The sequence below is a fragment of the Malaya genurostris genome, chromosome 1, assembly GCF_030247185.1.
Source record: "Malaya genurostris strain Urasoe2022 chromosome 1, Malgen_1.1, whole genome shotgun sequence".
NCBI classification, from domain to species: Eukaryota; Metazoa; Arthropoda; class Insecta; order Diptera; family Culicidae; genus Malaya; species Malaya genurostris.
In genome coordinates this window covers 104,754,440-104,781,197 of record NC_080570.1, presented here as the reverse complement: position 1 = coordinate 104,781,197, position 26,758 = coordinate 104,754,440, and the positions used below count along the sequence as shown (strand labels likewise).

General features: G+C 36.7%; 1 protein-coding gene across 1 annotated transcript in view; it reads right to left on the bottom strand.

Moving 5' to 3' along the window:
• Window positions 1–15,427, bottom strand: part of LOC131425312 (uncharacterized) — a 76,790-nt gene extending 61,363 nt beyond the window's left edge. Inside the window, exon 1 of the mRNA XM_058587104.1 lies at window positions 14,316–15,427. Within this exon, the coding sequence (XP_058443087.1) occupies window positions 14,316–14,361 (46 nt within the window). The 5' untranslated portion in view covers window positions 14,362–15,427. The remainder of the gene's footprint in view (window positions 1–14,315) is intronic.
• Between the last annotated feature and the right edge of the window lie 11,331 nt (window positions 15,428–26,758).

Genomic DNA, 26,758 nt, shown 5'->3' with positions numbered 1-26,758 from the left:
CAAGCAAGGTTTCTGAATTAGGGTTGGATCTGGCTTCTGGTTCTGGAACTATAGGATGATATGTGAAATGAAATGAAAATTGTGTAACTCATTTTTCTCGTAGATGGCTGAACCAATCTAAGATTTAAATGAAAACTAAGAATCATCTAAAGACTATCCCAGAAAGTATGGACGCACTTTGATTTTGCTGTGAATAACTCACAAGTGTTAGATATTCAAATTTTATTCGATATACTGATAATATTAGACTACAACAAGAGAATATTATTCTCAACATTTGCTACTAAGCCATTGCAGACTAGCTGGCGCACCTTCTTGCGAATATTTCTCATTAAATTCCATACCGACTTTTGGCGACAAGCTTTGACAATTTTTCCAATCTTTTTCGAACTGTTGAATGGTTTCGGCTGCCGAGACATGTTTCCTAAGATGTGCCTTCGTTAATGCCCAAAATTCTTCAATTGGTCGAAGTTGTGGACAATTTGGTGGATTCATGTCTTTTGGGACGAAAGTGACATTTTTGGTAGTATACCATTCTACCGTTGATTTCGAGTAGTGGCAAGAAGCAAGATCTTGCCAGAATACAACAGGATCCGTGTGGCTTCGAATCATGGGTAGGGTAAAGTGTTATAATATGCCCCCCTTAAGAAAACATTGAGATATTTTCAATTGTATTGATATATTTTCCTCGAGAATGTAAGTATTTCATTGTAATACGGATGAGGAACATAATTTTCAATGACTCCAATAGAAAAGATGAGAATTGATTGATATAAACACATTTTCCAAAACGGCCACATTCTTAGTTTTTTTCGTTCGCCTCAGACATAATGCTCCAGCAGCCGTAAAATATGTCTCACACCAAATTAGTGGCATGACACACAGCAAAAGACATTTTATCCCACAACAATGATTCATTATGCTTCTTGAAATGTCCATAAAGTTACTGTTTTGAGATAATCAGTATGTCAAAGAAATGGCGGATAAAACATCTATTTAGTCGAAGCAAAATCTTACATCGAAAAGCGGCCAAATGAAATTTTTAGGTTTTTCATACTTTCCTGCAAACGACAACCACCAAACTTGCATAGCAGAAAGATCCTACGAAAAGATAGTGTTAGTGATAAAACTTTGGTTCAGAAAAGTCTTCAATGCTTAAGAAAGGAAAGGGGGCATTTTGGCTAGCAGGGGCGCTTTACAAGACTTTCCCCTAGAAGTCGTTTTTGTAAACATTCCTTGATGCATATTTCGCTGTTCATTGAAGCAGTGGTGATAAAGGGTTTCGAAATCTCACCGCAGCTACAAATTGCTTGCCATACCATAGCTTTCTTACCAAATTTTCGACTTCAATCGATGTCTCGGACTGGTTCAACACTTGCTTTTCTCGCACCGTACAATATTGTGATCCGGCAAGGATTTGTAATCGATTTTCACGTAGATTTCGTCGTCCATGATTATGCAGTTCAAATTTCCAGCAAGAATCGTATGTACAGCTTTCGAACCCTCGGCCTGATCGATGCTTCTTGTTTCAGACTACGTTTTGGTTGTTTCTGCTTCTTTTAGGTTCGAAGATTCAAACGTTCTTCAGCACGAAGAACACTAGACTTCGAAGTGTCCACTTTTTTGGCCACATCCCGAACTGAAACCTCCTTCTTTTGCTCGAACGCCTTCAGTATACGTTTATCCAACTGAGGGTTAGCGGGACCTTTTTTTCGACCCGTTTTCGGTTTATCCTCAAAGGTGTTATCCTCACCGAACTTCCTGATTGCATTTCGCACGACTTTTTCACTTACTCCTTCCATTTTTGCTATCTTTCTCAGTGACAGTCCGCGTTCTGTGCACCATTTGTACACAATTTTTCGACGTTGTTCTGCTTAAAGTCCACGCATTTCGAAACAAACTAATTAAAACGAATAAACAACTGCACAAGTGGTTAGAGAAGAGTATAAACAAAAAGACGCAGCCATAAAAATTGACAGATTCTGAACCATTGCAAAATGGCAGCGGTTTTTGGTTGTGTCCATACTTTCTGGGACAGTCTTTAAGATTCAAATGAAATGTTTTAAGATTCTATAAAACATCTTGCTTTTCAGTTCGATCCAACTTCCGGTTTAGGGGATACAAGGTGATTAGTATACAAATTTGTATTTCACATAAATTAATCAGATTTATCAGGTTTGCAGATTTGGATAGTCGTTAACCAAATATACTTATTTCAGTTCTAGTGGTATTCAGTTTTCGATTCGGATTTAGTTGGCACTACAATTTCTCAAAGATATACAGTGATTTTCAAACATTTTGAAACAAATGTAAACTATACAGCTACTCAGGTGAATTTATTTGACTTCGGCTACACCGATTTTCGAATTTCGGTTCCAGTATCGAATCGTTTCTCAAAGCCCAATCGTTTTCACAAATCGACAAAGACAAAATTAATTAATTTTATTAAATTCCGATTTCCTATTCTGGAATTATAGGATGAATTTTTAAAATTCAAACCGATATGGAAGATGACAATCCCGAAAAGCTTTAAAGTTATACTCAAAACTATTGCAATTCATTCGTCATATGGCCATACGAATCGGTTTGGGTTATGCTGATTCCTGAATACCGGCTCTGAAAGTACCTAAAATAACTGTAAACTCTAAAGCGGAACTTACTTCGACATATCATGGAATGTTCAAACGATTATCACACGTTTAGAATTGAATTCTATCCGATTTGCAGTTTACAAATTACAGAGTAATGAGTGATTAAAATCTCAAATTGCCGCTTAAAACGACGGTCATTAAAATAATGTCATGAGAACTAAAACACCGAAGAATATTCATGCAAAAACACAAAATGCGGATTGATAAAAAAGGTATCATCTCACTGCTAGGTGGATTAAGCACGTTTTCTTATAAACAACAAGTGGAAAATCAGCATCAGCAAGATAACCAAACTATAAGACCATCATTAAAATTAATTCGGAATAAATAAATTTCGTGTCATTTGGTGAATGTTTTCCTCGAATATGTGTGTAATGCCGTTCTTGAAAGATGATTTCATAGTATATTAAATTTTATTTATCACTTTGAGGCTTTATCTGAATGTGAATAATTATAGCGCATTAATTTTTATCGTGAATGTATATATGCAGAGAAATAATGTAGTAGAGGGTTTAAATAAGTTTGTGAAGTTATTTTCGAAATTTTAAATAACCTCTACTTTTCCACATCTTGCTTGCAAATGGCCATTGTGGTCGTTTTTTTTCTTGCAATGCTCAGCTCAAACGAACCAATTATAATGGGTAGACCTCTCCCACAATTCTTACACTCGGTTGCAGTAGCTCATAATAAACCGCACCCAGCTGGTTTCGCCATATACAAAGGATAACCTTCTAGTCCTAAATATTATGAACGGCCGTCGTTCCATATGTATCCATATGTTACCAGACATTTTGGGTTATCGTAATAGGCCCGTAGTAACAGTTGAATGAAAAAAACCTCTTCTTTTGTACTTTTGAAGCAGTTGTACGCACGTCAATAAACGGCTTCAATTCATACGCCACCCAATTGCCTACCTTTCGGACCATTGCTATTACTTTTAAACGTTGGAAAATGGATGGTTGTGTAACTTTGAGTAATTATACAATTCTTTTATTTGAAAATTTTGGTGTCTTTCCGGCTTGTTCTACGATTTCCAAATCAAAATTGCCATTACTAAACCGTGCAAACCACTTCCGATACGTTCGCTTAGTTAAAGCACGCTCAACATACACTTCCACCACAATACTATTTCGGCGGCTGTTTTTTTATGTTGAAATAACTCTCTACTCTTCATTCGTCACAAAACTCGAAATTTTCATAGTGAAAAAAATATTATTGTTTACGTCTAAAACTGTAGTTTTCCAACGCATATTAGGAGATGAAAACGGCCCGATTTTTTTTTACAACTATTAACTAATCGCTTTGAAATTACTGTGGTTTTAGCGAAAGTCTGCAAAGTTTATAGAAAATAATTTTGTTGATTAATCGTAATTTTGGTGTAAATCAACTCTATTGCGTCAAAAATTGTAGAGGCGTTCTGAAAAAGATAAATAGGAGCCATTTTCCCCTTTTTGTATTTTGAATTGTATTTGACATCAATAAATGATATGGCTGCCATTTCGTGTGTTGATGAAACACTACTTTTTGATGAAAAAAAGTGCCGCCGTTACCGAAAAATGGCTTGATGAGTGTTATCCAGACTCTGCAACGGGCGAAGCAACAATTCGTAAGTGGTTTGCAAAATTTCGTACTGGTCATATGAGCACCGAAGACGATGAACGCAGTGGACGTCCAAAAGAGGCTGTTACCGATGAAAACGTGAACAAAATCCACAAAATGATTTTCAATGACCGTAAAGTGAAGTTGATCGAGATAGCTGACACCCTAAAGATATCAAAAGAACGTGTTGGACATATTATTCACGAATATTTGGATATGAGAAAGCTTTGTGCAAAATGGGTGCCGCGTGAGCTCACAATCGATCAAAAACAACAACGAATTGATTATTCTGAGCAGTGTTTGGAGCTGTTATATCGAAATAAAACCGATTTTTTCGTCGATATATAACAATGGACGAAACATGGCTCCATCACTTCACTCCGGAGTCCAATCGACAGTCAGCTGAGTGGACTGCACGCGATGAACCGAACCCAAAGCGTGGAAAGTCTCAACAATCGGCCGGTAAGGTTATGGCGTCTGTATTTTGGGATTCGCATGGTATAATTTTCATCGACTACCTTGAAAAGGGAAAAACCATCAACAGTGACTATTATATAGCGTTATTAGAGCGTTTGAAGGACGCAATTACAAAAAAACGGCCTCATTTGAAGAAGAAAAAAGTTTTGTTTTATCACGACAATGCACCGTGTCACAAGTCAATGAAAACCATGCTGAAATTGAACGAATTGGGCTTCGAATTGCTCCCTCATCCACCGTATTCTCCAGATTTGGCCCCCAGTGACTTTTTCCTGTTCTCAGACCTCAAGAGAATGCTCGCTGGTAAAAAAAATTAGAAGCAATGAAGAGGTAATCGCTTGAAACTGAGGCCTATTTTGAGGCAAAGGACAAATCGTACTACAAAAATGGTATCGAAAAGTTGGAAGATCGCTATAATCGCTGTATCGTCTCTGATGGCAATTAACAGTTCGGCTGAAAAGTTCGTATCGTTTAATAGAAACACACATTTTTGTGCCAAAATTCGTTTTTATTATTCAACATAATTGTCATTAGAGGCGATACAGCGATTATAGCGATCTTCCAACTTTTCGATACCATTTTTGTAGTACGATTTGTCCTTTGCCTCAAAATAGGCCTCAGTTTCAAGCGATTACCTCTCCATTGCTTCTAATTTTTTTTACCAGCGAGCATTCTCTTGAGGTCTGAGAACAGGAAAAAGTCACTGGGGGCCAAATCTGGAGAATACGGTGGATGAGGGAGCAATTCGAAGCCCAATTCGTTCAATTTCAGCATGGTTTTCATTGACTTGTGACACGGTGCATTGTCGTGATAAAACAAAACTTTTTTCTTCTTCAAATGAGGCCGTTTTTTTGAAATTTCGTCCTTCAAACGTTCTAATAACGCTATATAATAGTCACTGTTGATGGTTTTTCCCTTTTCAAGGTAGTCGATGAAAATTATACCATGCGAATCCCAAAATACAGACGCCATAACCTTACCGGCCGATTGTTGAGACTTTCCACGCTTTGGGTTCGGTTCATCGCGTGCAGTCCACTCAGCTGACTGTCGATTGGACTCCGGAGTGAAGTGATGGAGCCATGTTTCGTCCATTGTTATATATCGACGAAAAAATCGGTTTTATTTTGATATAACAGCTCCAAACACTGCTCAGAATCATCAATTCGTTGTTGTTTTTGATCGATTGTGAGCTCACGCGGCACCTATTTTGCACAAAGCTTTCTCATATCCAAATATTCGTGAATAATATGTCCAACACATTCCTTTGATATCTTTAGGGTGTCAGCTATCTCGATCAACTTCACTTTACGGTCATTGAAAATCATTTTGTGGATTTTTTTCACGTTTTCATCGGTAACAGCCTCTTTTGGACGTCCACTGCGTTCATCGTCTTCGGTGCTCATATGAACAGTACGAAATTTTGCAAACCACTTACGAATTGTTGCTTCGCCCGGTGCAGAGTCTGGATAACACTCATCAAGCCATTTTTTGGTATCGGCGGCACTTTTTTTCATCAAAAAGTAGTGTTTCATCAACACACGAAATTCCTTTTTTTCCATTTTTTTCACAATAACAAAAGTAGCTTCATTCAAAATGCAATATCTCACAAACTAATAATCAGACAGCTGTCAAATTTATACACGTATCTTTTGAAGGTTGATACTAACTGAAAATGGTATGGATTTAATTCTAGTGGCGCCCTCTCTTAGAAACGATACGAACTTTTCAGCCGATCTGTTATATTGAATAATAAAAACGAATTTTGGCAAAAAAATGTGTGTTTCTATTAAACGATACGAACTTTTCAGCCGAACTGTTATGTTTCATAGATGTACTTTAAATAATTAGATTTGCTATGAGTGAAACTGTTTGCCAATGAATGCACACATAACTAGTTTTGTGTAAGAACTGAGTTGTGAACAATGTTGTTAAGGGGATATTTAAGGTGAAGATATGACGAAACCAGAACATTGAAATGTAAATGGATTGATTTTACCGTGCAGTAGGAATATTTGTGAGTAAAGGTTTACTAATGGCGTTTTCGTTTTTAACTAATGGCGTTTCGGTTTACTAATGGCGTTTTCGTTTTTAATTTGCTCTACACCGGTGCAGTGCTACACGGAGGCATGAATAAACGAACAAAAATGACGAAAACATAAACAGTAACCATTGACTACCATAAACGATTCCATTGCACAGAGCTACACCAAACTTTTGATGAGTGCTACACCAGTGGTATCGGTGCAGAAAAAGTGTAGCACCCCACTGAGAAAAAAACGTTCAACGGTGGTCCTTCGTTGGTCCAATACGTTGGATCATTGGTCCAATCAAAGTCCAATCAATCGTTCAACGGGAGGCCAACACGGGACCTTCGTTTGCCGATTTTGAAACAGACCGTTGAACCGAATGCCATTTTTTTCGTTCAATAAACCCGGCAGACAGAGGTCCATTGTTGAGCGATTTTTAACATGAGGAGTTGGAGCCCCGTTGGACTAGTTTTACTGCAGAATTTTTGAAGTTTTTTCCACCTATTTGTTTAAACTACATACATACCAGCACAATACTTCTACTTCACGTAGAATAACAACAAATTTTCTTTCTATGTAAAGGTAACACTTAATTTTCACACTATTTTTGCAAGAGAAAAAACAACAACAAACCTTTCCAGCAAATTGAACGAATATTTCGTGCAATATGTCAACAAGCGCTCAAAGACCAACAAAATTGAACGACCTGCTGAGAGGGACTGGTGTAGTGCAATTGGCAACAACGAACGGTTTCAGTGCAACCTTACATACACCGGTGCAGTGCAATTTAAAAACGACATAATATTAAAACACAACATGGCAGTCATTTTACAAGAAATCAGATCAACAAGTTTGTTTGATCTGATTTCTTGTAAAATGACTGCCTTACACATATTAAATAGTTGGATATAACAAATTACTTCTTCATTCAAATACAAAGAGCCGCTGAAATTATTGCGAGATTTCTGGATATCATGCATATTTGAAAACGATTTGTTACTAATATAAAAACAAACATCATCATAGCTACGGCGCATAGAGCGACTTGACGTTTAGGTTGCTGTCAGAGTTAAAGAGTAACGCGAAGCGTTGAGGTACGCGTGCGAGCTAGTTGTAATTTATCAAAGCAAACCTGTCAGAGTGAACGCGATGCGATAACAGTACATTGCATTGAATCGCTTCGCTTCGCATCGCGTTTTGCGCTTACTCTGACATCAACCTTACTGTTTCGGTTCAACTAGTCATTAAACTGCGACTGACGGTGAAACGAGTTCATCGAGAGGTCCTAGTTTAATGATACATGCAAAATCATTGACCATTCAATCTTAAGTTTATCTTTGGTAGATCTAGCGCTCCAACTACTCTGTTCTCTATGAATTGGCTACCAATTTTTTTCGAAAAAAAAGCTAAACCTCAACCCCAGTTTCTTCTTTTCTCTGGTTTGCGTCACCTCACTTGAGATAACGCCGATTGATGGGATGGGATGGGCTTAGGCTATATTGCCAGTTTATTTTCGTTTATAGTCCAATGAACTTTCTTTTCACTGAACTACAAGCGAAATTCTCGCTGTGTAGCTCTGCCGAGTCTCCAAAGTACGCATAATTTTTTTTTCTTTTTCTTGAAATACTCGAATTTTCACCGCACTAACAACGTGCTCACCCTTTAAGAGATTCACCGGAAGTCGCAACCCCGGTATAAATTGCTAAGGGATGATGTTCGTACATTGTGTAGTCCAGTTTTGACAGAACACGAACTATCCCGGCTTGACGGAACAATGCATAGGGCGCTGGTCTTACAAACCAGCTGTAATATGTTTCAACATCGATCTGGGATCATAACACTATCCATGCAATGGTATTTTGTTAGTACGCTAAGGCCGTTTTTTTTTTCAACTTTTACCTAAAATTTGACAGTGGAGCAGTTATTTTTTGTCGAGTATTAAAATTTAACTAAAACTAGCCCATTTAAAAGTTTGACGGTTGGAAAGTTATAAAAACCAAACTTTGAAATTTGTAATTTGATGACAAGATCAACCCGTGGCATGGAAAAAAAAACTCGCCTAATCCACCTAACAGTGAGATGATACCTTTTTTTAAATCTGCATGTGTTTTTTGCGTGAATATTCTTCGTTGTGTTTAGTTTTCATTAAATTATTGTAATGATTAAATTAATAATATTTTGGAACTGCAAGACAAATAGAAGATACAAATTTTACGAAACCCTAAAATCACTTCTTTCGATCTAAACGAGTGACAATCGATTAAGCATTCCATGAGATGTAGAAGTGAGTTGAAAGTTTTTGTCATTATTTATGGTATTTCCAGAAACTATATTCAGAAACCAGCATAATCAAAAGAGTTCATATGTCCATGAATTAGTATGACGAATAAATTGAAATAGTATTGAAGCCCAACTTTGAAGATTTTTTTGTATCGTCATCTTCTATTACGGTTTAAATTTTAAAAACTCATCACCCTGTAATTTCAAAATTGGAAGCAGGAATTGAATAAAATTCACCAATCTTGTATGGGACCATAAGTTTATTTTAATTTGATGTTTTGTTTATTTAATTCGTTTTGGTCTTTTTTAAGATTCTCTACTCCCGATTCTTTCGGACACGGAATTCGGAAATCGGTGTTGCCGAAGTCAGTTAAATTCGCCTAATGGATTGTAAACCATTTCATTAGATTCGAAATTTTTGAAAAGCATATAAAATGTTTGGGTGATTAAGAAACAAACAGTTTTTATGGGTCCTTAAGAACTTTTATTTGAATGTTAGATGGACGAAGTCGGTTCAGCCATCTACCAGCAAAATGAGTGACATTATTTTAATTTCATGACATATACCATCCTGTAGTTCCGGAACCATATGAGTTTAAGTTGGTAAAAATCAGTTAAACCACCTCCGAGAAAAATAATGAAATTATTTTCCACAAATTTGTCTATCTCGACGAATTTCTTCGAATATTATACCTATGGGTGTAAGAAGTTGTGTTCTTCCAGCAAGTATTGTTGCAAGCAGTATAAATCAACATAAATATGAAATTGTTTTGAACTTAAAACTACTGCCATCTTTCTTATACATATGTCATGTTCGAACGATTATGTCGCAAAAAACGAACCGTGCTAAAATCGAAACGTCATGAAAAAGGGTGCTGTGCATGGTCTTTTAGATGCTAAGAAACAATTGCATGACAAACAGTATTGAAAATCGTGCTTCACGTTGGTCCAAAACAACGCTTTATCATCAAGCGCGTAAAATTCCTACTGCTAGTATAAGACGAAAAGTCGCTTACACAAAATTATCGATACCACCGTTAAAAATGGACGGATTTAACAATCTATGGCTTGTGGGATAGTTATTATCGTGCGGAATCTAACTCTAAAAACATACTTTGTTTTCAAGGTCAATTATAACAGTCATTGTCAAAAAACTGAAAATTTTGACATTAAACTTTGTATAACTCAAAAAGTAAACATTCAATCTAAAAAAACACACATATACGTACATTTGCTCAGTTCATCGAGCTGAATCGATTGGTATATGAAACTCGACCCTCCGGGCCTTGGAAAATATTTCTAAAGCTTGATCGAATTCTATACCTATTTTTATATTTATAAAAACGTATTTTAATCCACCTAGTGGTGTAATGATGCCTTTCTCATATTACTTATATTTTCAGAAACATCACTGTAAGATTCTGTCAAGTTTCTTTTTTTAAAACTTGAATAAAATCAAAAACTTTTTTCGGTATAAGCTACCATCACCATTTCAATTTGTAAATAGTTATGTCAAGTTAATATCGACTTAAATGTGGTAACCCTGCACCATAAATCAAATAAACATAGATTTCCCAGTGTAATACTAATGTAGTTGAGCAACCCGTGACAGCAAAAGCACCGTCTGGTGGAGAATGGGTGCGTAAATGCTCCTAAAATGCATGCATAAAGTTGCCTGCGCATTTAACAAAACCGCAGTAGCATAAATTAAGTAAACATAGATTTCTCACTGTACGGTGACACTAACAGCACCTCTAGTGAGAAACGGTCACGGGTTTCTCAACTACAGTACTATTACACTGGGGAATCTAGGTTTATTTTATTTAAGGCAGTAGCTAATGGAAAAAAGTACACCCGTTTCTCACTAGAGGTGCTGTTAGTGTCACCATACAGTCGGAAATCTATGTTTATTTGATTTATGCCTGCACGCTATACAAAATTGATCAAAGCACGCTGTGTGTTAGGCGGGTGAATTTTCTTTTTCTTCCGTACCGGCACGTACAAACGCGTACTTATTTTGCATCATTTTGAATGACAGTTTGAAAGTTTTGATACTCATTGCATTATAATTTCGGAACCGGAAGTCGGATCTAGATGCAATTGCACGGTATATTTTAAGACAATGAGAGCTTTAATTTGACTAATGATTTGTGAAAATCAGTTGACCGTTGCTAAGAAATCGAAATTGATTCCATTTTTTGAAGCTTTTCTTCACTATTACCGGTGCGTTCGGAAGCGGTAACCGGCCACTAAAAGTCGCAAAGTAGATTTATATATCCACCAAACAAAAAGGTCTGTCAACTAGATGAATTTACCAGTAAATTTTATAAAAATGTGCACCTAGTTTCGCCATCGCTTGTGAAAAAAGCCTCATGAGATCAAATCTCACTGTAATACCAAAACTGGAAGTCGGATCTGGATAAACTTTTCGAGGACTTTTTGAAGAGCCTTACATTTACATCTTAGTTTGTAAAAATCAGTTGAGAAATTTCCGAGAAAATTGATTCTCGCATTTTCTCATAGATTTGCCTTGTAACTTCGGAACCGGAAGTGATAAAGATAAAATTCAATAGCGATCCATGGGACCATAAGACCTTTCAATCTGAGTTTGTGAAAATCGGTTCAGCCATCTCTGAGAAAATCGAGTGACATTATGTGTCATACACACACACAAATATTTGCTCACTTCGTCGATCTAAGTCGAATGATATATGACATTCGATCCTCGGTTTAAAAGTCGGTTTTCACAGTGAATGTATAGCCTTTCTATATGAAGAAGGTGAAAAAGGTAAAAATGCAACCCTCAAAACATCCTGCCTTTAACAGTGAGAGCAACAGCAAGAGAATTATTGGAGACGAATGATTGAAATGATTGAGATTTGTGAAACGAGGTCACCAGAATGTAGTGACAGGATGAACTCCAACCGACGCAAGGAAGGGAGACCGGGGCTGGTTGGCCGAAGAGAGGCGACATCTGTAGTGATTTTAGTGGAGTATTAGGTCACCCGAACAAAACTCGTCCATCAGAATAGAGTCTACTGCAGATATCAGCCTTTTTGAAGACGTCAGACCTCTCCCCAAGGCACCTGATTCGGTGGAGCGTCAAGGTCGTACATCGCGGATTGATCCAAATTTTGACAGAACGTAAGCGTACGCTGGTGGAGTGAAAAGTTGATACGAGTGCTAATAAAAGCTTACTAATGCTTCCCAAACTAAGTCTAAAATAATTAAGACTAAAAAGTAGGGAGGGGAGTTTTTTACGTACCTACATAATATAAAATGTCACTTGCGAGCTTTTTTCCCAAATAAACGTTTTCCATTGATGCATTTGATTAATTTCACATATTTTTTTCAAACTCGACCAACCTACTCCGGCTCTGAAGTTGGTTGGCCGCTTTTTTTCTCCGCAATGTATTGTTAATGACTATTTACCAGATTTTTATTCAGGAATGAAAAAAATCGTATATATGCTCAAAAGGTGTATCTTCCTGACAGAGCAAACCGTTTATCTAAAAGTCTAACCAGAAAAAGTACAGAAATTCCAAAAGTAAAACTCAGCCGATCAGCCCCGGTCTCCTCTAAAGTATCATGCACATTGTTTCGTTATGTTTAGGGGAAAGTATTATAAAGCGTCCCTGCTGGCCGGTTCTCTTCATTTTTCAAGTATTCAAGACATTTCTAAATAAAAGTTTTATCACTATCTTTTCGTAAGATTTTTCTGCTATTAAAGTTTAGCAGTTTGCTGTCGTTTGCTGGAAAATATGAAAAAAAAACTAAAACTATCATTAGGCAGCTTTTCGATATAAGGCTTTGCTTCGACTAAACAAACATTTCAACCGTATAAAACGTCTAATGGTCGGTTACTACTTAGTAATTAACTTTTAGCAGTGCTAATGTCTTACAGTGTAAAAATCCGAGTAACAAAGCCATTTCTTCGATGTACGAATTTTCTTATAACAGTCACTTCACGGGCATTATACCTACTGCAAGCGAAAAAACTGAGGATGTGGTCGTTTTGAAAAATGTGTTCGTATCAATTCTCATCACTTCTACCGAAATCATTAAAAATTATGGTCCTCCAGGCTATTGCGAAATTACATTTTCGAAAAAAATATATCACTACATATAGTTATATCTCAATGTTCTCTTAAAAGGGGGGGGTGAGGGGGGTAGTCATATTATAACACTTTCCCCTAATCAGATTGGCTTCTAAAACATGTAACAAAGTAGCCTCTTTTTGGTAAAGATCTCCATGGTAAGAAGAAGGTCGTGGGTTCAAGTCTTTCATCTTGCGATTCTTTTTCATTTATCCATCTTCCCTTCCGGTCTGTTTCTCACACTGACACTCACACTCACTCTTCAGTCACACTGTATTTCTAATGTAACTTTTCTTACTCGGATGTTTGCCCCCCGGTGAAGGAGCAAAAGGTTAAAGCCGGGGTAAAATCAATGATATTAATAATAATAATAATAATAATAATAATAATAATAATAATAATAATAATAATAATAATAATAATAATAATAATAATAATAATAATAATAATAATAATAATAATAATAATAATAATAATAATAATAATAATAATAATAATAATAATAATAATAATAATAATAATAATAATAATAATCATAATAATAATAATAATAATAATAATAATAATAATAATAATAATAATAATAATAATAATAATAATAATACTCGGATGCTTTATTCTGATTTAAATAAAAACACATTGGTAGAAATGAAGTTCCATTCAATTAGAGAAACACAGATTTCTCACTGCCTTCAAATAACCAGTGTCTCTACTGATACTTGAATTCAATGGAAACTTGTCGAATATTTGAATATGACTCCCAGACATGTGCAACACGATTCATACTTCTTTGTATTATTCACCATATCGACCGACCACTCCAATGCATTTTTTGAATTTTAAGTGTATCCAAATTTACATACGTGTCTTGATTTTTGTTTTTCCCATATGTCAGAACTATTGATTTGCGCATCCAAGAAAGGTTTCAATTCAAAATTCTGTTTGAAAGGTGGTTGACTAAAGGTAGGAATATTGGAAAAATTTTCTGAATAGAATGCCTTTGAACCGTTAATAATCTCAATTGATAAAAAAATCGCTTCTTTTATAGAAAAGATTCAATTAAATGAGCTTTGATTAAAGGTGTATATTAGAACATAAGAAATGGTTTATGCTAATGTATTCAATCCTTTTATATGATTGAAAATCATGCAAATTATGATGGTAATATTCGATATACAACTTACACAAGAAAGTCCAGATCAGCGACAAAATCACTTTGATTTGATACATTATTAGCTAGGAACCCCGTTACGCGCACGTTTCCAAATATCCTTGAACAGTATTATCTATTATCAAGTAGCACAAACTTCAATTATAATGAAAAAGAAAAATATCACTAACGACAAGCACGAGGCAGTAACACACTTTTCGAAATATTTGAAAATATCCTCTCTAATCCTCTCCGTTAATTTAGCGACCCATTCAGATAATCACGTTTTGCTTGGGACGCCAACAACCGATGATGTACTTCGTTCGTCAAACCACAGAACTATGAAGCTCCAAACCACGTATCCACATAATCATAATCCACTATACTGCGACATTTTCCACGGTCTTCTCCGCCCGACCGTTGCTCCGATAAACAGAACAACCAAAATGTAATATTTTCGTCGAATTATTTCCCAATTTTTATTGCGGCTATCTTCCGGGCACTTGTGGGAAGACCAATCGTCTCACCCACACCGTCTCAGTTGGCGAGCTGGGAAAAACACACGAACCAACGAATGTAAGTTGTCAGTAAAAAAAAAAGAAGCATCCCACTGGGGGCGACTTAATCTCTTTATTATGATTATGGTTGGTTGTTTTCTATAGCATCCGCTCACAGCTGCGGAAGCTCGACGGAAATCTTTCTAGTGTTTTTCGCGTTATCATGTTTCCTTCTTCCCACACAAACACACACTGCTCACCGCCAGTGACATAGCAGCGAACCACATCACTTCATCCCCTCACAGCTCCATTGGCGACCACAATCCTAGGTTGCTTCCGTAGCAAGTACGCGTTGATTAATTTGCTTCGGAACACTCCGTTTCGGGGTGTGGTACGGTTGGTTTGCAAAACAATTTTACTAGTTTACCCGCAAAACCCAAACAACCGTACGCAAGCGGGGTCAGATCAATTAGGACGTCAACCAGCCAGAATTCCGCACGGGACACGACCATACACGCACCACCAGTAAAACAGTGGAAAAACTCACACCGAAAAGGACAAAAGCGAAACCGCAGCTAATGCTGAAAAGCCCACAGAACTTTTACGTCCCCAAATCAAACGCGATTTTTCCTTTTTAGACTATCCGCGCCCGAGTCGTAATATTAACTGAAAGCCGAGTGTCCTAGTGATGGCTCGGGATGCTATCCCAGAAGCAGATAGAATCCTGCCGTATCATTTACTCTCTCCTTCTCATTCTGGCAGGGATGCTGTGGAAAATGCTCACACCGTCATCATCATCATCATCATCATCATCACCATCATCGATGACATTCTACTCTCCGAAAAAGATGGCCCGATGACACTTGGCACCATCGATGACGCCAGATGGCTTACAATCATCGCTGACGACCAGATGCAATCATCGTCTGGTGTCACCGTGAAAATGTGAGAAACTGGAGTAGCTGACTGGCCCTGGCTGACTGAAGGGAGTCTGCGCTGGATCGGCTAGTGTTCTCATGTGAGAGAACCTCGAAGTTGGTGTTTTGCCGAGCATTTCTACTCCGGCTCACGACTCAGCACTATTTCTCACCACTCACTGCATTTCTTCTAGTGTCATAAACATTGTTCTTGACGAGTTTTATGTTCGTTCCAGTAACGACAGTAACGAGATAATTTGGACGTCGCCCCGCCGATCGGAACCGGTGGGGATTGCGATAAAAGGCATAATGCATAATTTTATTCACTCGACTTGATGAAGATGTTGTGTTTTGGGTAAACTGGACGCATCGTTCATTGGGCGATTGGCCTCCATAAGTGAGTTGAGAAAAGTTAAATAAATCGCCAATAAATTGAAGGTTAAACAATGCTTTAATCAAGGCAAGGTAACCTAACAGTATTTGAGGAATTCTAAAATATGTCATTCTAGAAATTCTGATTCGATCGGAAAAGATGCATAGCATTTCCTGAACTAAATTCACTTGAACAATATTCCTCAGGGTATTTCTTGAAAACATATCAAAACAAGCAAACAAGATAACTATAGGTACGTAGAATAATTTCATTTCATTAGGGGATGTATTGAATCAAACATCCGATTGCTCTGTTATCGGTACCAGTAATCTCTACTTTTGCTATATTAAGTATTATTATCGTCTAGTTGGCATGGAAGATTTTTAATTGATGTACTTCAGTAAATCTAAAATTCGATTTTGGGGCAATGCATTGAACGTAGAAAATGGATTTCGCTCTAGCTACACGAAGAAAGACCTAAAACGAATGAAAGCGCGCTTTCCTTTGATATGATACGACAATGTTACAAGATAACAAGCAAAAAAAATCAGATTAAGATTTAATCTTCTTTGGCTAACTTTGGCCATTTGCTATGGAAATAGATTTATAAAAGGCTCAATATCATTTGTACTTTTCTCTAATTAAACAAGATAAAATTTGATAAATAAATCAATCATTTTCGGTAAATATTAACTCATTATCAAAATCAAAATGTATAAAACAAAACAGTGGTTTCCAAACTTTGTTGGCCTTCTTTCTACTGACAACAGGTAAATCGAAAAATCCTATATTAATAGATTTAGTATTTTTGCTATTAACTTATGTTAAAAATGTAAAGTAGAAAGAAAAGCCAAAAAAAACAGTTTCTCTCTAATTCTTCAAGGTTAAACAAATATTGATTCAATATCTTCTCGAGGAAACATTGGATAAGAAAAATAAAAGGGTTAGATTACAAGGGGAGGACTAAAATTTGAACCATACCGACCGTGCACAGTCAGATCATTTCCCAAGATCTTTTCTACAGTCTTCTTAGTTGTGTTTTATCACATCCACAGTAGTTCAGTTGACGGAACGATTTCCTCATATTGGAGAAGGTTGAGAATGAATAACTATCTGTTATTTCCATTTCACCAGTCATATTCTTAATCTGCCTTTCCATTGGGTAATAGAAAAAAGTTCTTTTTTGGGTGAGTTTTTTTTGTCATTTGTGAAAAAGATGATGATGAAAACATGTTAAAATATTTATGGGTCTCAGTCACTTATAAAACTTGGTCAGATATCTTGTAGTTTGAAACGCATATTGGCCGAGATTATTAACCGCTGAACGCAGCTCTCGGACATGGTTCTGGTTTTACTTCTAGTGTAAGAGAAAAAACAACTAATGACACAAGTTTCAATGTCGGTGTGTGCATGATTGTATTTATCAATTTGGTTCGTATTTCGTTCTTTGATTGTTAGAAAAACTCACAAATCTTCCAACTCAGTGAAAATTATGCGTAGTTTGGTAACCAAAACTACATTGAATCTTTTGTTGACAGCATTTGAAGAAGGAATCGCAATAACTTTTTTGTAACAATGTAGCATAGGAATGAACTGTTGCGTCCAATTTAAAATATCGTCAAATCTCGAGATAAAGTCCTGCGGTCCTTTTAAATAAGCGCGGTATTCCTGTAGATCTTTTGCCTGCCATTGAGCGAGATACGCGGAATGTGTAAACTTCCGGTATCTTATATTGAGTTTAAACTTCAACAGTTTGCATGCGAAACTTAAAAGTTTTTTGTCTTAATAAAATTGATCGCGTTGAAATTGCAAAATGTTCTAATTGAAATTAGAGCACAAATTTTTCCTGTACGCTATATCGCATTCAACCTCAACAAACATCATTTCCACTGTTTGATTTTGACATTTGAATCTTGTTTATGGATATGGCATCTAAGCAAAAGTAGCGACCCGTCAAAATTTTGCTTGTGTATCACGAAAGTCCATACTACTCGTCCGTCAAGTTGTCGAAATTGATGTACTAGCAAAAACTTTGCCAATGAAAAGATCATAGTATCAAATTACCTGTATGGTTCAATTCACAACTGAAATATTCGAAAAGTAGAAAACAACATGCACACAAAATTTATAAACAAGAAAAAAGCGATGCTCACTTCCAAAATTACCCATATCTCTGCTTTCAACTCAAAATAGCCATCAACACAGCACATGAAGAATATAACCGCCAAATTGAAAACGAAATGAAGACTTGTAATAAGAACTTTTGTAGATAAAAAAAAAACTAAAACTAAAATAAAAAGCAACAATTTTCCATCTCAAATGTATCTCGGCGAACATGTAGGAAAATATAGTATGGAAATCATCAATCAATCGTGACCTTGAATAGTTTTCTTTCATACCTAAATTTTCCAACTCTATCTCCCTAAGCTATCTGTCAGCAGGGCCGGTGAAACATGTTAAACCCAGGTGGGTAATTTTTCATACTGCGGAGAACGACCCACTATTTTGAAGTATTTCTCTATTCTAATGGAAATTATATTCATCCCTATATTTATTACTCTGCACTTTAGTCGTTTTTTTTAAATAAAATATTGATTATATAAAACTTTTCATGAAACACGTAAATTAATAAAAATGAAATTACCAGAAATGAAGGTTTGTGGTATTCTGCTTTTGAACGTGGCTAAATGAAGCAGTCAACCGGAAAAAATAAGCAACTTTTGATGAACGTGATGTATGAACGCAAAATCAAATTTATTTGATGCGGATGCGACCAGTTAATGTTGTTTCAAATAAAGAGATGGCTTTTTTGGACAATTGGTTTCTGGTCAAAACATTTATTTTTCGTAGAAGGGCAACGTTCCGAAGGTTATACCTTCATCTTCAGGGCAACTGTAATTTTACGTATTATTAAGTCACAAAATACAATAATTTTACAAAATGTACTCACAACGACTACAAATACATTTCGTCAAGTATGGTGTAACATTTATAATAGTTGGTTGAAAACGGCTACTCTACACTAAAACACAAAAACGAGACATAGGGTAAAGTGTTATAATATGCCCCCTATCTGACAGTCACGTAGCCAGAGGGGGGCCCATGGGGCCCTGGCCCCTCCCGAAATCAAAAACATATAATTATTTAGAATGTCAATAAAATGGAATGCGTTGGTATGAAACAGTCGACGAAACATTTTTATCTGGAGTCATACCAGCATTCAGACTGGGAAAGCCATCTGAAAACGTAACAGGTTTTTTTTTTTTATTCAATAATATAACGTAACAGGTTGCTGGAACAATCATGGCATATGTTTTTAGATGTTCGAGGTATAATTAACATCGACTATCTTGAACAGGAAAGTACCATCAAAAGTGATTCACCGTTAACCAAGACAAAGCACCGTGCCATAAGTCAATGAAAACAATGCAAAAAATCCTCATCCTCATCCACCTTGTTCACAATCACCTAGCCCCCAGCGACTGCTTGTCCTTTGCGGATCAAAAAAAGACACGCCGATTAAAAATATTTGGCACGAATAAAACAGTCATCGCCGCAAAGGAAGCCGATGTTTAGACCAGTGAAAAATCATTCTATAAGGATTGTATTGCAAAATGTATAAAGTGCTAGAACGGTTGCATGTCATTTGAAGATGATAATGTTGATAATAAAAAATATGCCTGCACACGAAATTATGTTTTTTCTGGTTAGTTCCTGGACTGTTTGAACAATGTGTTAGCAACTTTTACTTCTTTTCTGAACCACACAGAGTTCAAGTTCATTCGATACAGAATCTTGGTTCGTATGAGTGATTTTCTTAAAAGCAAACACACTCATCGAAACGCAGAAATTTAATGGAAACTGTGAACTTGTATGCATTTGTTAGAAGAAACCATGACAAAGATTTTCATTACTAACTGAAGTTTCGATCACCAATTATCTGAATATATCAACTCCAATCGAAGTGTAGAAATATTTTTAATGCAGTTTATGTAATGATATGGAAAATTAATTAAAAATGATTGAGATATAGATGTTTAAAACCTGAGCACTGTTTGTACGGTTCTCAGTATTTTGAATTCGCACACCGGTATAGAAAACAAAAACGTTGTCATCCGCCCGATTCTCTCGATCTTCGTCCCAGTCCACCATCTTCATTGGAACTAACAAGATCTTTTTTTCATTCTCTTTTCCCCCGTCTCTTCACCATCTCGATAGCAACTAATTAGATCTCTGTCGTATTTAGACATGTTGTTCCCACACCCCCTTTTTACCTCGTTTTCCACAATATATACTTCACTTTCATTCTCTTCCGTAACATCACCATCACCGACAACGGAAGACCGCTCCAGTCAATAACCAGGCCGCCGGGTGTTCGTAGCCTGGGGGTATTTCCCGCGGACCACAGGTCTCCTACTATTTACTATTCCGGCAAAACTACCAAAAGTTGTTACTTTCTACTTGCTACTGCATTCTTCTTTTGCCGGTTCGGAATGTAAAGAGTAAAAGACCTTTGTCGGTATTTTCCGGTATCTCAGAGACCCGAGTGATTCGCATTGATGAGATGCTTAAGCTCGGCTTCTTTGCCGGAAGGGAAAAGTTAGGTTACTAAAAGATTTCTGCCTGCTCAAATGACCCTTGTCACGTCTCACCACGCAATCTTCACATCCTTGCTCTACCTTGAGAACAAGCATTCTATAATTTTGATTTTATTTATTATTCCGAATTACAACAAAAATATTCCTATTATTATGGATAATGATAATATTTCCATTGTTTTTTGTTTGAAATTTCAGGTGGGTAATTACCCACCTTTGGAATTTTCGGGTGGGTAGTGCTACCCACCGTACCCACCTCTTTCACCGGCCCTGTCTGTCAGAACATGAGATTTCAACAGCATTGAAAAAAATAAACGCCTCAAAGGGGCCTGAACCTGACTGAGGACCTGGATCTTGTTGAAGAACTTACATTACTACTACAACTTATCATCAACTTTGATAAATGTACTTTTCCTAAAATATGGAATTTTTTTTGTGCCAATATTTCAATCTGGTGCAAAATCTAACATTCGGAACTACCGTCAAATAGCCGTTATCTCTAGCATTTCAAAATTATTTAAAAAAACTGTATACGAAATACTTTTTCACCAACTGAAAAATGTAATAACAAACAAACAGCATGGCTTTTTTAAAGGGCACTCAACTACAACAAATCTGCTAGAATTTGTAACATTCACTCTGAATGCAATGGATGCTGTCAGCCACGTAGAAACTCATTGCGCTGAATTCAGCAATACTTTCGAACGTATTGACATACCAATACTTCTAAACAAACTACAAAAACATGACATACACTTCTAGAATGGCTTAAATCATACTTAACGAATCGTGTACAAGTAGTTCGCTTCCAAAACATACTGTCTGAACCAATTAACGTAACATCTGGCGTACCTCAGGGCTCTCACCTAGGATCTCTTCTTTTAATTTTGCATACAAACGACATTTCCTTCACACTTAAATATCTGAAAGTTCTTATATAGACTGGCGACATGAAACTCTTCATGGAAACTCTTCATGAAGCATCTCAATTTTGAACAAGTTTTTTTTTTGTTTTGACGTAAATACATCTAACTTTACTATGGGCGCCTTTTCAAAATTCACTCTGGAACTGGAATGGGTAGAACTTAATCATAAATATTGCACCATAATTATTTCTACACACTTTCGGAACCATGTTCAGAAATTCACGATAAAATTTTCAGTAGTATGAGATAACCACAAATAACTCAAAATTGAAGATTTCTAAACTGTTTGGTATGAACGGATGTGAAGGAGAAATTCAGTCCCAAAAATATTCCCTCGAAATTTCAACCGCACAAATTGAACGAATCATCGCCAAACCGACACATATAAATACGTCGTATTTCTAGTGATTGAGAACAGTGGGCTTACGACACGTTTTGCACCCTAGTAAAACAGGCACTAACTATGGATGGTTACAAACCATGAGAATTTTTAATTCATCACTACGAGAGATAAATATTTATAAAATTCATAAAGTTGATAATTGATTTTCTCGATGATGATTCCGACATCCCTAACCACGCCAAGGTAAGGTTTTTGGATTCGAGCACCATGTACCGTGTACGTTTTGAGTACCAGCAAAAAAACACAACCGAATTGCTGGATTGTGTATGGTGGTTCACACTTTTCCAATATGCAAGTGTTGTCAACATTTTGTATTGAATCATATTACCAATGATCGGATACAGTTGTATTGACGTTGTTTATTTGAAATAAAATGATGCTAGATGAAGGTATGAAAATGATTATTTTGGTTTGTAATAAAATTTATAATCTTAATTTTACATTTTCTATTTTTAACGACTAAGTATACGCCCTTATTCTGAATAATAAATAATGTAATAATCCAATATTTCTTTTTTCTTTTCGCGATATTCAGTTCACCACAGTCCATTTTGTAGAAACAAGAAATGAAAATTATGGAATGATAGTACTCAAGGGAGAACAACGATGTGAATATACTATATAGAACGGAAAGGTAAGTAAGTAGGCAGAAATCTTTCAGTAACTTTTACCTTCTACCAGAGGAGTCGGGTTCAGGCATCTGATCAATGCGAATAGCCCGAGTCTCTGGTATGTTGGAAAGCTTTCAACTTTCTGACCTTATGTGAGGGGTTGAGAATCGAACCCAGGCGGGCTGGGTGAAAGACATCGACTTACCAATCACGATATATCCGTCCCCTAGTCATTACACTTCCCGAAAAGTGGCTATGATTTTTCTCAACCGCACCGTGTACAATCAAAACCAAACACCGGTAACATATGTACTGGAACCTTCGCGCAAATTAAAGGTTCAATTTCATTTGCATTTGGAATACATAACATGGAAAATCTGACTACGTTCATATGCAACAGCATCGAGGACCATCTGAGTACATTTTGAGACTATAGATCCATAAGAGGTATTCCAAGATCCAAGAACTACTTGGAATATTGTCCTTAGGGACTACATTGTGCCACAGCAAGAACTACAACGGCTTATGTGTATGTTTTGCTTGCTGTTCATGATTCTAGAGCTACACATTGCTTACTTGTCTGTTAATAGCTGTTCCAGGTATGTTCTCAGTAGTCCAAGGGCTTCAGTGAAAATAGGTCATAAGATCTACACGAGCAATCAGCAGCTTATGAATAACTTTTCAATGTTATTTATAGTCGTGGTGCTACATACTGCTTACTTGTCTAATTTGATCTGTTCCAGGCATGTTCTTAGTTGTTCAAAAGCTTCAGTGAACACAGATCTCAATATCTGCACGAGTATAATGTTTTATTGTTGTTCACGGTCGTAAAATTACACACTGCTTATTTGTTAATTTTGATCTGATCCAGGAACGTTCCCAGTCATCCAAAAACTTCAATGAAAACAAGTCTTGAGATCTACACGATCATTCCGTAGCTTATGAATATCTTGTCAATGCTGTTCGTAGTCATGGTGCTACAGAGTTGATGAGATGATGATGAAAACAGATCTTAAGTTCTGCACGAGTAATCTGCCACTTATGTTATCATTCACAATCAGTCTATTAATTTCTTGGGTTATCACGAGTATGGGCCGACGACAATTAGCATATTATTGAAGTTTCTTATGCTTAAGGCCTGAGCTCCCGGTAGTGTAAGGGTGTATAAGTCTCTTGATTGTAAGTGGTATCACGAGTATAGACCGTGAACAATAAGTTCGTGAATGCCGTTTGTAATGCTGGTAGATATTAAGGTCTGAACTCCAGGCAGTTTTTGGATGAACAAGCACTTCTTCATAATTCATCACAATGGCCCCTTAAATTGAACGTGATACTAAGAGTATGGACCTCAGAAAAGAACAAAGAGACCTCAAGACCCATATTCCAAAGAGGTTTTGTATGGACAAGAACTTCCACAGACATCACAGAATGTTGATTTGCTAAATATAGTACTACCAGCAGATAACGCAAACAAAATCATACAAATGTCACTAGTCACGTACAAAAAAGACATCCACAACTACCGTGGAATTACCTCGCTCAGTGCTATTCCAAAGCTTTTCGAAATGGTGGTACTGGAATCTATATTCAATCATTGTAAGTGGTTTATTGCAGAAACACAACATGGATTTATGCCGAAACGGTCTACGACTACCAATCTCTTGACCTTCACGCCGTTTGTGACGGATGCTATTTCCCGCGGTTTACTAACTGACGTTATCAACACGGATTTTTCCGCTCCCTTTGACAAAATTAATCACGCCATTACTGTTGCCAAGTTGGACTGATTGGGCTTTGGTTCTAATATGCTGCGTTAGTTTGCTTCATACCTTAATAATCGCCGATTAGCAATCAATATAAATGACTCTGTATCCAAAGAGTTCATCGCTTCTTCTGGGATTCCACAAGGCAGCCATCTCGAACCCCTGATCTTCCTCGTGTATTTTAACGATGTTAATCTTTCTCTTAGATGTCCACGCTTATCTTTCGCTGATGATCTCAAGCTATTCCAAATAGTTCGAAGTAACGAGGATGCTGTTTTCCTTCAACACCAACTTGAATTTTTTTAAAATTGAACATTGATAAATGCTCAATCATAACGTTCACATTCAAAAAAGTTCCTATGAGATAGAACTACTGCCTTGATGAAGTAGTGATCAACCACATGTGTTAAGGATCTCGGTGTAATTCCAGACGAGCAATTGTCTTTCAAGCAGTATATAAACTTAATTGTAGCAAAGGCATCTCGTTGTGCTTACAAACATTTAAAAAAAATCTGGTTCGTTCCCGGTACCTTCTAAAATGACCGCATTCACCTCTAGGATTGTTATCATTTCAACCAAAGTGTGCCATAGAATCTCAATATATACAAATGAGCTAACGAATCGAAAGGGTTCTCACGGTTTGACAGTTGCATTATGAATGTGATGATGGGAACTCAGCAGTGCAACCAATTTATCACCATTGGTGCCAGTCTCACGGAGGACCGAAGAGGTGCGCCAAAAAAAAGATCTTGACTGTCATGTCTGGAAATTTGTTTGTGTTTGAACTCCGAACCTAAATTTTGGAACTAATGTATGAGTGTATGAGCTTGAATTTAATTCCTGAATTCCGTTTCTGAATTTAATCTCTACATTCAATTCAGAATTCATTCCCAGGATTCAGAACTAGCATACTGTCTTGAACTATCCACCCCATTTCTCACATATGAATGTAGGAAACCAGAAAAAAATGCATTCTGGATGGTATATAAAAAATGTTTTTTTAAAAACATGCAGATTTGAAATTTAAGTAAAACCTTCCAAATTATGATACAGCCATTTTTTTTATTTTGGTGGATAATTTGTTGGCATTTAACATTTAAGCATGATTTCGGCCATATGGTCACAAACGAATTTTCAGACAGTCACGATCTTTTTTTGGCGCACATCTACGGTCCCCCGTGAAACTGGCACCAATGTTGATACATTGGTTGCACTGCTGAGTTCCCATCATACATTCATAATGCAAATGTCAAACCGTGAGAACCCTTTCGATTCGGTAGCTCATTTGTATATATTGAGACTTTATGGCACACTTTGGTTGAAATGATAACAATGCAATTAATATCGCGCTCCACCAAGCGGTGAGTGCGGTCATTTCAGAAGGTACCGGGAATGAACCACATTTTTTAAAAATATTTATAAGCACGTACATGTCTTTATTATTTATCTTTGATATGGTCGCCACGATTATTTTTCACAAAGGTCATTCTGGACTTCTGGAGGTTCAATTTTCGACCATTTTTTCAAGCATTTGAGGGCGTATTTCAGTAATGACATGTTGAATATTGGTTTCCAAAGCTTCAATCGTTCCTGATTGATCCACATAAATCAATGACTTCACGTATCCCCACAAAAAATAATCGAGTGGCGTCAAATCACACGAACGTGGAGGACAATTCAACCGACGACACGACCAGACACTCTGAAGGAAATTCGGCTTGAAACATGTTCGTTAATGATTTACCATCAGTTACCATAAATTGAGCGATCCCTCGCTATTGACAAAAACAATCTTATCGAACAACACTGTTTAGTTGCTACGAACAAGTTTCCAAGGAGTCCCAATATAAATAAACAAAGAGTTTGTCTCCAGAATTTTGCTACAGGTGGAACAAACTAGAGGGTCGGGTTCGGGTTTCCCGTATCTAGTGCAGCGAACAATCTCCAAAAATTCAAATTGACCCTGTCGGTTAAGGGACGATACGGTTAGATTTCATTTTGTTTGAACCACTGATCCATTCTGGTTCCGATCACTCATGAGGCTCGAAAACATACTCCGTTACACTGCTGATATCGAGGGAAACCGGAACGTGCACGATTATTACGAGCAATTATTACGATTACCTTAAAATGTTTTTTATTAATACTGTATTATGTACTGTATTAATACTTAATTATATCACTGTCCTCTGCTTTGGTACTCCATATGGAGATATTTGATACGTCTGACAATACAGCAATAGCTCGTAGACATCCAAAGTAAAACCATCGATGCTAATTTGTCAGCAAAATGTGGTATATGCATCACAAGAAAATACATAGAACTAATTAAACTAATGCATTGAAAAGCAATCGTTTAAGTGTATATGAAATAAAATGTGGAGCTAAG